General features: G+C 61.8%; 6 protein-coding genes across 8 annotated transcripts; 3 read left to right on the forward strand and 3 right to left on the reverse strand.

The window, feature by feature from the left end:
- Positions 1 to 678: 678 nt before the first annotated feature.
- Positions 679 to 1,062, reverse strand: LOC118696037 (claw keratin-like). The gene has a single exon (XM_036397964.1). The coding sequence runs from the start codon at positions 1,060 to 1,062 to the stop codon at positions 679 to 681; it is 384 nt and encodes a 127-aa protein (XP_036253857.1).
- A 2,022-nt stretch (positions 1,063 to 3,084) lies between these two features.
- On the forward strand, positions 3,085 to 3,423 carry LOC118695890 (claw keratin-like). The gene has a single exon (XM_036397700.1). The coding sequence runs from the start codon at positions 3,088 to 3,090 to the stop codon at positions 3,421 to 3,423; it is 336 nt and encodes a 111-aa protein (XP_036253593.1). The 5' UTR covers positions 3,085 to 3,087.
- Positions 3,424 to 5,814: 2,391 nt separating this feature from the next.
- On the reverse strand, positions 5,815 to 6,282 carry LOC118696025 (claw keratin-like). 2 transcript variants are annotated; one of them, XM_036397947.1, is made up of 2 exons: positions 5,994 to 6,282; positions 5,815 to 5,945 (listed from the first exon to the last, which is right to left on the reverse strand). In XM_036397947.1, the coding sequence occupies exons 1-2, from the start codon at positions 6,280 to 6,282 to the stop codon at positions 5,815 to 5,817; spliced, it is 420 nt and encodes a 139-aa protein (XP_036253840.1). The 2 variants fall into 2 exon arrangements, with proteins under 2 accessions (XP_036253840.1, XP_036253839.1); XM_036397946.1 differs by having other exon boundaries at positions 5,815 to 6,282.
- A 1,875-nt stretch (positions 6,283 to 8,157) lies between these two features.
- LOC118696024 (claw keratin-like) lies at positions 8,158 to 8,625 on the forward strand. 2 transcript variants are annotated; one of them, XM_036397945.1, is made up of 2 exons: positions 8,158 to 8,446; positions 8,495 to 8,625. In XM_036397945.1, the coding sequence occupies exons 1-2, from the start codon at positions 8,158 to 8,160 to the stop codon at positions 8,623 to 8,625; spliced, it is 420 nt and encodes a 139-aa protein (XP_036253838.1). The 2 variants fall into 2 exon arrangements, with proteins under 2 accessions (XP_036253838.1, XP_036253837.1); XM_036397944.1 differs by having other exon boundaries at positions 8,158 to 8,625.
- A 2,437-nt stretch (positions 8,626 to 11,062) lies between these two features.
- Positions 11,063 to 11,401, reverse strand: LOC118695891 (claw keratin-like). The gene has a single exon (XM_036397701.1). The coding sequence runs from the start codon at positions 11,396 to 11,398 to the stop codon at positions 11,063 to 11,065; it is 336 nt and encodes a 111-aa protein (XP_036253594.1). The 5' UTR covers positions 11,399 to 11,401.
- Positions 11,402 to 13,643: 2,242 nt separating this feature from the next.
- LOC118696036 (claw keratin-like) lies at positions 13,644 to 14,027 on the forward strand. The gene has a single exon (XM_036397963.1). The coding sequence runs from the start codon at positions 13,644 to 13,646 to the stop codon at positions 14,025 to 14,027; it is 384 nt and encodes a 127-aa protein (XP_036253856.1).
- The last annotated feature ends 327 nt before the right edge of the window (positions 14,028 to 14,354 follow it).

Raw genomic sequence — 14,354 nt, forward strand, 5'->3', positions numbered from 1 at the left:
CTGGCAGGGTCCAGGGCCAGGTTGGACAGGGTTTGGAGCAGCCTGGGACAGGGGAAGGTGTCCCTGCCCATGGCACGGGGTGGAACAGGGTGAGTTTCAAGGTCCCTTCCAACCCAAACCATCCTGCGACTCCACCATAGGACATTCCACACCATCCCTCAGTCAGAGCCTCATTTACAGCCAGGATGAAGAAACCCACGACAAAAGGAAATATTTCGTGCAAGGCAGATTCTTTATTTTGAGTCAAAAAGCCAGAGGCGCTGTCAGCGGGAGACAAACCAGCACCAACGCCATGGAAACACGAAAATCCCAAGGCAGCAGCAGCAGCAGCAGCGAGGCACAGCCCAGGGCTGCACCGCAGAGATTGCCCCTGGCCAGGGCGGCTCCGGGGCTCGGGGCTGGGCAGAGCAGGGCAGAGCCCGAGCCCAGCTGGGCACAGCTGGCTGGGGGCGCAGAGAGGGGGCAGCGTTTGGAGGCAGCGCTGGGAAGGCCAAAGGCGCCGGCCGAGGCTCTGCGGGGTCACACGGCACGGACAGGGACCCTGCAGCTGCCGGGGCTGCCGGGCCGGCCCTGAGCAGGGGCTGCAGCTTCAGCCCGGCTCAGGCGGCACAAGGCAGCAGCGGCTGCCGGAGGAGCCCGCGGGCGGGGGCAGCGCTGAGCTCCGCCGGCCTTGGGGCTTTAGCAGGGCCCGCAGGAGCCCCCGAAGGAGCGGGAAACGCGGCCACAGCTCCCGTAACCCCCAAAACCTCCGTAACTCCCAAAACCTCCGTAACCCCCATAGCTCCCATAGCCCCCGAAGCCCCCGAAGCCCCCGTAGCCCCCACGGCTTCCGAAGGCGCCCCCGGAGCCGGCGCCCACGTAGGGAGCTCCGGCCGAGCCCACGGCGCTCTGCTGCGGGAAGGAGCTGAGGATGGGCCCGGGGAAGGTGACCACCGAGGCCGGGGGCTGGATGACCACCGTGGAGTCGGGGCACTGCCGCACGCAGGGCTCGTTGCAGGTGTCAGCCAGAGGGGCCGGGGTGGCCACGCCGCAGCTGGGCACGCACAGGCTGGAGCAGGACATCCTTCGGTTGGGCTGGGAGAGCTGCAAGACAAGGCACGGCCACGGCTCAGGCCAAGGACTCGGCCCGAAGCCCAGCTGCTGCTCTGGCCCACCTGGAGCCCGTGGGCCAGGACTCGCTCTGCCTCATCCCAGGCGCTGCCAGCGCAGCCCTGGCACGGCTGGAGCGGCTCCTGGCATCCCCTGCTGCCCTCACCAGCCCCGGCTCCTGCTGCCCGTGGCAATGGAGAAAAACTCCCTCATCCCAAGCACCGGGCTCCCCGAGGCCTTGAGCCCGCTGGTGGAACCCCAACCATCCCAGCCCTGCCCTGGGACAGCTGCTGGAGCTCGGGGACAGAGATCCCTTGGGAATCCCACAGGCAGAGACTCCTTGGGAATCCCACAGGCAGAGATTCCTTGGGAAATCCGCTGCCAGAGATTGCCCAGGAAAGGCGCAGAGGAGGAAGAGAGGACGGAGGGAAGACTCGGACTCACCACAGCGATCAAGGAGCAGATTCAAGTGGGGAGAGCTGGATGGAGCCCTGTGCAGCCCTCGGACCTTTTATACACCCCAGAGTGCCTGCGGCACCGTCCAGGGGGTGGGGGTAAACCTGCAGTAATTAGGAATTCAAGCGGACCAAGCCCATGACACAAACTGAAATGTGAGGTAATTACATCTGTATTAACCGGGGCTAGAACAAGTAAAGGTGCCCTGCAGAGCCACCAGGCCCCGGAGGGACAGACCATGACCAATCTCTGTGTGTACGATCATTTGTTGCTGAAGCTGAGATCAGAGCCCCAATAAACCCCGACATGTCCCTAATCCCCTTCTTTGCTTATGCACGGGAGTTTTGGGCATCGCTCAGGAGCTCTTTGAAATGGCACAGCCGGCACTTATTCTGTCATTAATCCTTTTTACGGGCTGCTAAATAGGGACGCCGGGAGGGAGAAGCCATCCCACCCACTCGGGCCGCATCCCAAACGCCAAACGTGGCAGGGGAGGGCGCAGGACCAGAGTCCCGGAGTGGGGCAGGCTGGGCGAGCACGGACAGACAGACAGACAGACAGCCATGTGCTGCCCGGGGAGGGTCATCCCACGCGGCACAGGGCTGGGCACAGGGCTGCGCATGGGGGGCTCTGGGAGGGAGAATCCCGAAGGGATTTTTGTGCCGCTGGAGGATTTGTTAAGCCCCCGATCCAACTGACGGTGGTGCGAAAAGCAGAGGGGAAGATCCTATGTCAGAGGAAGCTTCGCCTAAATCCATCCTGGCCCGGCTGTGGGAGTGACACGGGTGGGATCAGGAGGGGCATACAGGAGTAAGGGGAGATGTACAGAGAGGAGCGGGAGAGCAGAGAGAGGATCCAGAACCACTCGGAGCCTGCAGCCTGGGTCCTGGCTGAGCTCTCCTCTGGACTGACCCGCTGGCCCCGAGGTCTGGCCCAGGGGGTGTTGGCCGAGCCCCCCAGAGCCAGGCTGGCCCAGGACAGGCCCAGCTGGGCACGGCTGACTCAGGGCCACGGCCGGGCTGGGGCTCAAGCTGGTGATGTCTGGGCACAGTCACGTCCCAAAAGATTCTTTGTAAGCAAAGTGAGGGATTAGAGACAAAACCTGGCTTTACTGGGGCTGTGAGCTGCGTGAACTCCAGTAGCACCGTGTCTGTCACCTAATGATGGGCCACGGCTGTCCCTGCAAGCGCCTCTCTCCTGTCCACTCCTTTCCACACCAATGTCCACAATGGGGGGGATGACAGAATTTTTCTGCGTCCCTTCACTTTATGAAGTTTGTCAGCGTCAATTCCTAATTACTGGCGGTGGGGGGGGGGGGGGGGTCTGCCCGCAGCCGCGGCCGATGCCCCGGGCTCTCTGGGGTGTATAAAAGGGCTGAGCTCCTTGCACAGCTCCATCCACACTTCTCCACTTGACTCTCCTCATCACCCAGGTAAGTGCAGCTCTCCGAAGCCTCTCGGCCATCTCTCTCTGTCTCCTTCCACGAAATTCCTGCCTCACACCTTTGCCTCTTTTTTCCAGTAGCCTTTCCCAGTCTCAAGGATGTCCTGCTGTGTCCCCAGCTGCGGCGTGGCCACCCCGGCCCCTCTGGCTGACACCTGCAACGAGCCCTGCGTGCGGCAGTGCCCCGACTCCACGGTGGTCATCCAGCCCCCGGCCTCGGTGGTCACCTTCCCCGGGCCCATCCTCAGCTCCTTCCCGCAGCAGAGCGCCGTGGGCTCGGCCGGAGCTCCCTACGTCGGAGGCGGCTTCGGCGGCTCCTCCGGCCGCCGTGGGGGCTCCGGGGGCTCCGGGGGCTTTGGGGGACTCGGAGGTTACGGAGGATTCGGAGGTTTTGGGGGCAGCTGCGGTGGCTCCAGAGGCTGCGGGCCCTGCTAAGCCCCAGCACCATCCCTGATCCAGAAGAGCTCCGCGAACGCCCCCGGCCCATCCCCGCACGCCAAGGCCCGAAGCAAGGACACACCGGCAGACAGACACACCGACAGACAGACAGACATCCCCCGGCCCGGCTCCGCCGCCTTCCCGCCGCGCTCGGAGCCCCGCAGCGATCGCTGCCCGCTCCCGGCACGGCCCCAGCTCGGCTCCTGCTCTGCCCGTGTCCCCCCCGGGACACGCGGCGAGCGCTCGGCCGGGGCCCCGCTCCGCTGCCGCCCCCCTGCCCCGCACGGCAATAAAAGCTGCCTCGCATTGCAATCTTCACCGCCTCTCTCGGCTGCTCTTTGCTCCGCACCCGCTGCCCAGCCCGGCCCGGGCGGTCCCGGGAGGGTCCCGGGGGCTCTCGGGAGGGTCTCGGGAGGGTCTCGGGAGGGTCCCGGGAGGGTTCTGGGCAGCCTCGCTCGGACACGGTGGGTGAGAAGCCCCCGGCAGCTGCCCGGGCTCCTCCTGCCCGTCCTTGGCCACCCCAGCCCCGCAGCAGAGCCCCCCCGAGCCGGACCCTGCCCAGCCCCGGGCTCGGCGCCTCTGCCCATCCCTGCCCGGCTCCTGCCCGCTCCGGGCTCCTCTCTGCAGCCCCAGAGGAGCCCCGGGCCCCAGCGCCAGCCCCCTGCCCTTGGGACACCCCCGAGCGATGCCTGCAGCCCCAGGGCTGGTGGGCATTGGGGCGCGAGTGGAGCCCCCCGAGGGTCTCGGGGATTTGCGGAAACAAACAAACAAACTCTACAACTCTTTGACAGTTGTAAAGCGGGTGTGTTTATTACAGCGCTGGACGCGTGTGGGAATCGTTTCTCTCAATAGGACACGCCTGCCTTTGGCAACTCCAGATCCTATTTTATTTCCCTGTCAGATATATATCCATCCAATTTTACAATAGGTTCATACAGATTCATTTTACTGATTTTGTGTGACATTTGCCACTAATTCTGTGCTTTATCAGGAAGAATTCCTGGGTCATTTTAACCCTGCTTTCCCTAGCAGCCTCTCTCTTTGTTTCACAGTTCAAGGGGACAGAGTATGAAATAATATTGTCTAAAATTGATCTATAGGAAGTTAAAAAAAATGAAATCACAAAGCCAGGGAGTTTTTGGTGTTAATTAGGGAAGAAATTTTCAGACAGATCAATTGCCAATAGCAGGGACCTCAGAGGGATGGGAACTCCAAGCTTCTGCTCCAAGAGCTCCACGGGACTGAACCCTGTGGTCATTCCACGGCGTGGAGAGGAGACTGGGCAAGATGTGCTCGGGTCTGTCTCCTCCCTTCCCAGCTGCCACCACCTCCAGCCAAAGAGGCCAGGACACCTGGGACATGCAGAGCTCATCCTGCATTTCCCTGCCCCTTCCCATGAGACCGAGCAATCCCGCTCCTGTGTGGGAGAGGATTCACAGCGGCTTCTGTGAGCCAGAGAGAAGTTTGGGAAGAGGATCCATGTTCACCCCTGAGAGAATTTCCTACCAAGGTCCTTGACACAGAAACCAAGAAAGAAACAAGGAGAAATAAGAGAAACCTGCTACTGCCTATTGCAATGAGCAACTTTGTTTGTCTCTTGTGACCAATAAGTGTAAATTGATGAGTTTTGTAAGAATGTATAAAAGCATGCGTGGTATAATGAAAATGGTTTGAAGCCTTGTGGAAATGGAGAATTGATTTGTGTTGTGACCATCTCAAGTACAACAGCCCAGTCCCAGAGGTGATGTCAGCTTTGCTGCTCCGGCTGAGGATTTGGAAGAGTTTCTGCAAGCCCCTCGTGGCCCTTTCCCGTCCTCAGCGAGGGCTTTGGGGGTGTCCTGAGTTTCCTGCTGCTGGGAGAGCACGGGGAGCTGGGGGGATGAGCCCCCCAGAGCCAGAGGGGTCGGACATCCCCAGCTGGGACACAGGGAGGCAACTGTGCCTGGGCTCCAGGGCACTGCCCAGGGCCATTGCAGCAGCCCAGCAGACACCCAGGAGACTGGGGAGTGGGAAAAAGGCAGGATGAAGGAAAACCAGGAGTCAACATTGCAATGCAAGACAGCTTTTATTGCAGGGGGAGGGCAGGAGGGGCAGGGCAGAAGAGCAGGGTCATGGCCAAGGGCTTCCCATGGCCTGGCCCTGGGCACAGCTGGGTGAGCAGGAGCAGCCCCGGGAGAGTCTCTGGGACCACCGTGGCACCAGGAGCCCCTCGGGGATGCTCAGGCAGGGCAGGGACAAGGCAGAGCTGCTTCCCAAGCTGGCACCAGGCTCCCGAGGTGCAGAGCCCGGCCACGCCCAAGGGGTTTTGGTCCACAGAGCGTCGGGTCGGGATGTGCCGGGGTTTCTCCTGGAGCTCTTCTTGGTCTGAGGCCGCGCTCGGGCTGGGGCTTAGCAGGGCCCGCAGTTGCCATTGAGGTAGCGGTGGCCGCTGCTCCAGCCGCCGTAGCCGCAGTTGCCAAGGCCTCCATAGCCCCAGCCTCCGTAGCCTCCACAGCCCCAACCCCCGTAGCCTCCACGGCCTCCATAGCCCCAACCCCCATAAAGACCACGGCTTCCATAGCCCCAGCCTCCGTAACCTCCATAGCCCCCAAGGGCCCCGTAGCCACCGTAGCCCCAACGGCTTCCGAAGGCGCCCCCGGAGCCGGCGCCCACGTAGGGAGCTCCGGCCGAGCCCACGGCGCTCTGCTGCGGGAAGGAGCTGAGGATGGGCCCGGGGAAGGTGACCACCGAGGCCGGGGGCTGGATGACCACCGTGGAGTCGGGGCACTGCCGCACGCAGGGCTCGTTGCAGGTGTCAGCCAGAGGGGCCGGGGTGGCCACGCCGCAGCTGGGCACGCACAGGCTGGAGCAGGACATCTTTGAGACTGGGAAAGGCTTCTGGAAAACACCCAGAGAAGAAAGAGGCAAAGGTGAGAGGAAGGGATTTCCCAGAGAGAGATCGCCAAGAGGCTTCGGAGAGCTGCACTTACCCAAGTGATGAGAGGAGTCAAGTGGAGATATGTGGATGGAGCTGTGAAGGGAGCTGAGCCCTTTTATACACCCCAGAGAGCCTGGGGCTTCAGGAAAGGGGGCGGTGACAGAAAACACGAGTAATTAGGAATTCACGCTGACAAGCTTCATCAGAGAGATAGTGTTGCAAGATAATTCCATGGCATCCCCTCCTTGGGGACACAGGTGTGAAAACGTGTCCTGGACGTGAAGGAAGTGATGGGAGGGACAGCCGTGGCCCATCATTACATGACAGACACGGTGCTGCTGGAGCTCGCTCAGCTCACAGCCCCAATAAACCCAGGTTTGTCCCTAATCCCTCACTTTGCTTACAGAGAACAATTCCCGGCATCTTGCAGCAGCTTTGAAGGGCTGCCCCAGCCATCACCCCTGTCATTATCAGCCTTTTACGGGCTGGTAAACAGAGGCAGCGGCAGCTTGGGCAAAGCAGAAGCCACTCTCGGGGTGTCTCCCAAATCCCACCCTCTGCCAGTGCCAGCAAAAATGTTCATGGCCAGGTTTTGGGGTCCCCTGACACATCTGTGAATTGTTAGGGTTTAGGTTAAGGTTAGGGTTTAGGTTAAGGTTAGGGTTAAGGTTAAGGTTTGGGTTAGGGTTAGGGTGAGGGTTAGGGAGTTCTGGAGGACATTGGGGTCTCCATGTCCCAGTTTCCCTTGGTGGCCCCACACCGGGGGCAAATCCCACTGGTGGAACCCCAAACCCGCAGGGAAGGTGGAGATCGGTGGGACAGAGCCCGGGACGACCATGACAGAGGAGACATCATGGGAGGAGCTGAAGTGTCCTTGTGGCTCCTCCAGCCCCGTTTCGGCAAGCTGGGTCCTGGTTGAGACTTCCTGGAGGGCCTGCATTGCCCAGCTGGCCCCAAGGGCTGGCCCAGGGGGTGTTGGCTGAGCCCCCCAGATCCAGGCTGGTCCCAGCCATGGCCCAGGTCAAGCCCAGCCGGGCACGGCTCGCTCAGGGGTACAGCCTGGCTGGGGTTACACGTGGCGGTGCTGGGCACAGCCATGTCCCAAAGGATGCTTGGGATTCTTTGTAAGCAAAGTGAGGGATTAGGAACAGAGCAGGGTCTGTCACCTAATAATGGGCCATAGGTGTTCCTCCCATCACCTCCCATCGGTCCAGGGCACGTTTCCACACCAATCTCCCTGATGTTGAGGTGTATCATTGTATTGCATCATTATCTCTCTGATGAAGCTTGTCAGCGTGAATTCCTAATTACCTGTTTTTTTGCCACCGCTCCCTTTCCTGATGCCCCAGGGCCTTTGGGAGATGTATAAAAGGTCCAAAGGTTCCACAGAGCTCTATCCACCTTCCACCGCTTGACTTGCCTTATCACCTTGGTAAGTCCAAGCCTTCCCTCCTCTTTCCTTCTTCATCCCTGGGTTTCTCAGGGAATCTTTGGGGCTTTCTGGAGGAACCTTTGGCTGTGGGCTCCTCTTGCTCTCCTAGAGCAGAGTTGGGGTGGTTGGGGTTCTACCAGGCGACCAAGGACTTGGGAAGCGTGAGGACTTTGCTTCTTTGGATGTCAAAGTCTGCTGAATTCCCATGGGCAAGCAAGACTCAGGGCTGGTGAGGGCAGCAAGGGATGTGAGCAGGGATTGGGATGGAATGGGGCTCAGTTCAGAACTCCTGGGATCCCTGGAACAGTTGGGCTTCGGACCGAGTCCTTGGCCTGAGCCGTGGCCGTGCCTTGTCTTGCAGCTCTCCCAGCCCAACCGAAGGATGTCCTGCTCCAGCCTGTGCGTGCCCAGCTGCGGCGTGGCCACCCCGGCCCCTCTGGCTGACACCTGCAACGAGCCCTGCGTGCGGCAGTGCCCCGACTCCACGGTGGTCATCCAGCCCCCGGCCTCGGTGGTCACCTTCCCCGGGCCCATCCTCAGCTCCTTCCCGCAGCAGAGCGCCGTGGGCTCGGCCGGAGCTCCCTACGTGGGCGCCGGCTCCGGGGGCGCCTTCGGAAGCCGTTGGGGCTACGGGGGCTACGGGGCCCTTGGGGGCTATGGAGGTTACGGAGGCTGGGGCTATGGAAGCCGTGGTCTTTATGGGGGTTGGGGCTATGGAGGCCGTGGAGGCTACGGGGGTTGGGGCTGTGGAGGCTACGGAGGCTGGGGCTATGGAGGCCTTGGCAACTGCGGCTACGGCGGCTGGAGCAGCGGCCACCGCTACCTCAATGGCAACTGCGGGCCCTGCTAAGCCCCAGCCCGAGCGCGGCCTCAGACCAAGAAGAGCTCCAGGAGAAACCCCGGCACATCCCGACCCGACGCTCTGTGGACCAAAACCCCCTGGGCGTGGCCGGGCTCTGCACCTCGGGAGCCTGGTGCCAGCTTGGGAAGCAGCTCTGCCTTGTCCCTGCCCTGCCTGAGCATCCCCGAGGGGCTCCTGGTGCCACGGTGGTCCCAGAGACTCTCCCGGGGCTGCTCCTGCTCACCCAGCTGTGCCCAGGGCCAGGCCATGGGAAGCCCTTGGCCATGACCCTGCTCTTCTGCCCTGCCCCTCCTGCCCTCCCCCTGCAATAAAAGCTGTCTTGCATTGCAATGTTGACTCCTGGTTTTCCTTCATCCTGCCTTTTTCCCACTCCCCAGTCTCCTGGGTGTCTGCTGGGCTGCTGCAATGGCCCTGGGCAGTGCCCTGGAGCCCAGGCACAGTTGCCTCCCTGTGTCCCAGCTGGGGATGTCCGACCCCTCTGGCTCTGGGGGGCTCATCCCCCCAGCTCCCCGTGCTCTCCCAGCAGCAGGAAACTCAGGATACCCCCAAAGTCCTCGCTGAGGACGGGAAAGGGCCACGAGGGGCTTGCAGAAACTCTTCCAAATCCTCAGCCGGAGCAGCAAAGCTGACATCACCTCTGGGACTGGGCTGTTGTACTTGAGATGGTCACAACACAAATCAATTCTCCATTTCCACAAGGCTTCAAACCATTTTTATTATACCACGCGTGCTTTTATACATTCTTACAAAACTCATCAATTTACACTTATTGGTCACAAGAGACAAACAAAGTTGCTCATTGCAATAGGCAGTAGCAGGTTTCTCTTATTTCTCCTTGTTTCTTTCTTGGTTTCTGTGTCAAGGACCTTGGTAGGAAATTCTCTCAGGGGTGAACATGGATCCTCTTCCCAAACTTCTCTCTGGCTCACAGAAGCCGCTGTGAATCCTCTCCCACGCAGGAGCGGGATTGCTCGGTCTCATGGGAAGGGGCAGGGAAATGCCGGATGAGCTCTGCATGTCCCAGGTGTCCTGGCCTCTTTGGCTGGAGGTGGTGGCAGCTGGGAAGGGAGGAGACAGACCCGAGCACATCTTGGCCCAGTCTCCTCTCCACGCCGTGGAATGACCACAGGGTTCAGTCCCGTGGAGCTCTTGGAGCAGAAGCTTGGAGTTCCCATCCCTCTGAGGTCCCTGCTATGGCCTATTGATCTGTCTGAAAATTTCTTCCCTAATTAACACCAAAAACTCCCTGGCTTTGTAATTTCATTTTTTTTTTAACTTCCTATAGATCAATTTTAGACAATATTATTTCATACTCTGTCCCCTTGAACTGTGAAACAAAGAGAGAGGCTGCTAGGGAAAGCAGGGTTAAAATGACCCAGGAATTCTTCCTGATAAAGGACAGAATAAGCGGCAAATGTCACACAAAATCAGTAAAATGAATCTGTATGAACCTATTGTAAAATTGCATGGATATATATCTGAGAGGGAAATAAAAAAGGATCTGGAGTTGCCAAAGGCAGGCAGTCCTATTGAGAGAAACGATTCCCACACGCGTCCAGCGCTGTAATAAACACACCCGCTTTACAACTTTCAAAGAGTTGTAGAGTTTGTTTGTTTGTTTCCGCAAATCCCCGAGACCCTCGGGGGGCTCCACTCGCGCCCCAATGCCCACCAGCCCTGGGGCTGCAGGCATCGCTCGGGGGTGTCCCAAGGGCAGGGGGCTGGCGCTGGGGCCCGGGGCTCCTCTGGGGCTGCAGAGAGGAGCCCGGAGCGGGCAGGAGCCGGGCAGGGATGGGCAGAGGCGCCGAGCCCGGGGCTGGGCAGGGTCCGGCTCGGGGGGGCTCTGCTGCGGGGCTGGGGTGGCCAAGGACGGGCAGGAGGAGCCCGGGCAGCTGCCGGGGGCTTCTCACCCACCGTGTCCGAGCGAGGCTGCCCAGAACCCTCCAGGGACATCCCGGGACCCTCCCGAGACCCTCCCGGAACCCTCCCGGGACCCTCCCGAGACCCTCCCGGGACCCTCCCGAGAGCCTCCCGGGACCCTCCCGGGACCGCCCGGGCCGGGCTGGGCAGCGGGTGCGGAGCAAAGAGCAGCCGAGAGAGGCGGTGAAGATTGCAATGCGAGGCAGCTTTTATTGCCGTGCGGGGCAGGGGGGCGGCAGCGGAGCGGGGCCCCGGCCGAGCGCTCGCCGCGTGTCCCGGGGGGGACACGGGCAGAGCAGGAGCCGAGCTGGGGCCGTGCCGGGAGCGGGCAGCGATCGCTGCGGGGCTCCGAGCGCGGCGGGAAGGCGGCGGAGCCGGGCCGGGGGATGTCTGTCTGTCTGTCGGTGTGTCTGTCTGCCGGTGTGTCCTTGCTTCGGGCCTTGGCGTGCGGGGATGGGCCGGGGGCGTTCGCGGAGCTCTTCTGGATCAGGGATGGTGCTGGGGCTTAGCAGGGCCCGCAGCCTCTGGAGCCACCGCAGCTGCCCCCAAAACCTCCGAATCCTCCGTAACCTCCGAGTCCCCCGAAGCCCCCGGAGCCCCCGGAGCCCCCACGGCGGCCGGAGGAGCCGCCGAAGCCGCCTCCGACGTAGGGAGCTCCGGCCGAGCCCACGGCGCTCTGCTGCGGGAAGGAGCTGAGGATGGGCCCGGGGAAGGTGACCACCGAGGCCGGGGGCTGGATGACCACCGTGGAGTCGGGGCACTGCCGCACGCAGGGCTCGTTGCAGGTGTCAGCTAGAGGGGCCGGGGTGGCCACGCCACAGCTGGGGACACAGCAGGACATCCTTGAGACTGGAAAGGCTTCTGGAAAAAAGAGGCAAAGGTGTGAGGCAGGAATTTCGTGGAAGGAGACAGAGAGAGATGGCCGAGAGGCTTCGGAGAGCTGCACTTACCCGGGTGATGAGGAGAGTCAAGTGGAGAAGTGTGGATGGAGCTGTGCAAGGAGCTCAGCCCTTTTATACACCCCAGAGAGCCCGGGGCATCGGCCGCGGCTGCGGGCAGACCCCCCCCCCCCCCCCCCCCCCCCCACCGCCAGTAATTAGGAATTGACGCTGACAAACTTCATAAAGTGAAGGGACGCAGAAAAATTCTGTCATCCCCCCCATTGTGGACATTGGTGTGGAAAGGAGTGGACAGGAGAGAGGCGCTTGCAGGGACAGCCGTGGCCCATCATTAGGTGACAGACACGGTGCTACTGGAGTTCACGCAGCTCACAGCCCCAGTAAAGGCAGGTTTTGTCTCTAATCCCTCACTTTGCTTACAAAGAATCTTTTGGGACGTGACTGTGCCCAGACATCACCACCCTGAGCCCCAGCCCGGCCGTGGCCCTGAGTCAGCCGTGCCCAGCTGGGCCTGTCCTGGGCCAGCCTGGCTCTGGGGGGCTCGGCCAACACCCCCTGGGCCAGACCTCGGGGCCAGCGGGTCAGTCCAGAGGAGAGCTCAGCCAGGACCCAGGCCGCAGGCTCCGAGTGGTTCTGGATCCTCTCTCTGCTCTCCCGCTCCTCTCTGTACATCTCCCCTTACTCCTTTATGCCCCTCCTGATCCCACCCGTGTCACTCCCACAGCCGGGCCAGGATGGATTTAGGCGAAGCTTCCTCTGACATAGGATCTTCCCCTCTGCTTTTCGCACCACCGTCAGTTGGATCGGGGGCTTAACAAATCCTCCAGCGGCACAAAAATCCCTCCGGGATTCTCCCTCCCAGAGCCCCCCATGCGCAGCCCTGTGCCCAGCCCTGTGCCGCGTGGGGTGACCCTCCCCGGGCAGCACATGGCTGTCTGTCTGTCTGTCTGTCTGTCCGTGCTCGCCCAGCCTGCCCCACTCCGGGACTCTGGTCCTGCGCCCTCCCCTGCCACGTTTGGCGTTTGGGATGCGGCCCGAGTGGGTGGGATGGCTTCTCCCTCCCGGCGTCCCTATTTAGCAGCCCGTAAAAAGGATTAATGACAGAATAAGTGCCGGCTGTGCCATTTCAAAGAGCTCCTGAGCGATGCCCAAAACTCCCGTGCATAAGCAAAGAAGGGGATTAGGGACATGTCGGGGTTTATTGGGGCTCTGATCTCAGCTTCAGCAACAAATGATCGTACACACAGAGATTGGTCATGGTCTGTCCCTCCGGGGCCTGGTGGCTCTGCAGGGCACCTTTACTTGTTCTAGCCCCGGTTAATACAGATGTAATTACCTCACATTTCAGTTTGTGTCATGGGGTTGGTCCGCTTGAATTCCTAATTACTGCAGGTTTGCCCCCACCCCCTGGACGGTGCCGCAGGCACTCTGGGGTGTATAAAAGGTCCGAGGGCTGCACAGGGCTCCATCCAGCTCTCCCCACTTGAATCTGCTCCTTGATCGCTGTGGTGAGTCCGAGTCTTCCCTCCGTCCTCTCTTCCTCCTCTGCGCCTTTCCTGGGCAAACTCTGGCAGCGGATTTCCCAAGGAATCTCTGCCTGTGAATTTCCCAAGGAATCTCTGGCAGTGGATTTCCCAAGGAATCTCTGGCTCTGGATTTCCCAAGGAATCTCTGGCAGTGGAATTCCCAAGGAATCTCTGCCTGTGAATTTCCCAAGGAATCTCTGGCAGTGGATTTCCCAAGGAATCTCTGGCAGTGGAATTCCCAAGGAATCTCTGTCTGTGGATTTCCCAAGGGATCTCTGGCAGTGGATTTCCCAAGGGATCTCTGCCTGTGGATTTCCCAAGGGATCTCTGTCCCCGAGCTCCGGCAGCGGTCCCAGGGCAGGGCTGGGATGGTTGGGGTTCCACCAGCGCGCTGAAGGCCTCGGGGAGCCCGGTGCTTGGGATGAGGGAGTTTTTCTCCATTGCCACGGGCAGCAGGAGCCGGGGCTGGTGAGGGCAGCAGGGGATGCCAGGAGCCGCTCCAGCCGTGCCAGGGCTGCGCTGGCAGCGCCTGGGATGAGGCAGAGCGAGTCCTGGCCCACGGGCTCCAGGTGGGCCAGAGCAGCAGCTGGGCTTCGGGCCGAGTCCTTGGCCTGAGCCGTGGCCGTGCCTTGTCTTGCAGCTCTCCCAGCCCAACCGAAGGATGTCCTGCTCCAGCCTGTGCGTGCCCAGCTGCGGCGTGGCCACCCCGGCCCCTCTGGCTGACACCTGCAACGAGCCCTGCGTGCGGCAGTGCCCCGACTCCACGGTGGTCATCCAGCCCCCGGCCTCGGTGGTCACCTTCCCCGGGCCCATCCTCAGCTCCTTCCCGCAGCAGAGCGCCGTGGGCTCGGCCGGAGCTCCCTACGTGGGCGCCGGCTCCGGGGGCGCCTTCGGAAGCCGTGGGGGCTACGGGGGCTTCGGGGGCTTCGGGGGCTATGGGAGCTATGGGGGTTACGGAGGTTTTGGGAGTTACGGAGGTTTTGGGGGTTACGGGAGCTGTGGCCGCGTTTCCCGCTCCTTCGGGGGCTCCTGCGGGCCCTGCTAAAGCCCCAAGGCCGGCGGAGCTCAGCGCTGCCCCTGCCCGCGGGCTCCTCCGGCAGCCGCTGCTGCCTTGTGCCGCCTGAGCCGGGCTGAAGCTGCAGCCCCTGCTCAGGGCCGGCCCGGCGGCCCCGGCAGCTGCAGGGTCCCTGTCCGTGCCGTGTGACCCCGCAGAGCCTCGGCCGGCGCCTTTGGCCTTCCCAGCGCTGCCTCCAAACGCTGCCCCCTCTCTGCGCCCCCAGCCAGCTGTGCCCAGCTGGGCTCGGGCTCTGCCCTGCTCTGCCCAGCCCCGAGCCCCGGAGCCGCCCTGGCCAGGGGCAATCTCTGCGGTGCA

The sequence above is a fragment of the Molothrus ater genome, chromosome 29 (assembly GCF_012460135.2).
Source record: "Molothrus ater isolate BHLD 08-10-18 breed brown headed cowbird chromosome 29, BPBGC_Mater_1.1, whole genome shotgun sequence".
NCBI classification, from domain to species: domain Eukaryota; kingdom Metazoa; phylum Chordata; class Aves; order Passeriformes; family Icteridae; genus Molothrus; species Molothrus ater.

What these genes read in the sequence shown, in the direction of transcription:
- LOC118696037 (XM_036397964.1), bottom strand. Translation starts at nt 1,062, where the DNA reads ATGTCCTGCTCCAGCCTGTGCGTGCCCAGCTGCGGCGTGGCCACCCCG.
- LOC118695890 (XM_036397700.1), top strand. Translation starts at nt 3,088, where the DNA reads ATGTCCTGCTGTGTCCCCAGCTGCGGCGTGGCCACCCCGGCCCCTCTG.
- LOC118696025 (XM_036397946.1), bottom strand. Translation starts at nt 6,282, where the DNA reads ATGTCCTGCTCCAGCCTGTGCGTGCCCAGCTGCGGCGTGGCCACCCCG.
- LOC118696024 (XM_036397944.1), top strand. Translation starts at nt 8,158, where the DNA reads ATGTCCTGCTCCAGCCTGTGCGTGCCCAGCTGCGGCGTGGCCACCCCG.
- LOC118695891 (XM_036397701.1), bottom strand. Translation starts at nt 11,398, where the DNA reads ATGTCCTGCTGTGTCCCCAGCTGTGGCGTGGCCACCCCGGCCCCTCTA.
- LOC118696036 (XM_036397963.1), top strand. Translation starts at nt 13,644, where the DNA reads ATGTCCTGCTCCAGCCTGTGCGTGCCCAGCTGCGGCGTGGCCACCCCG.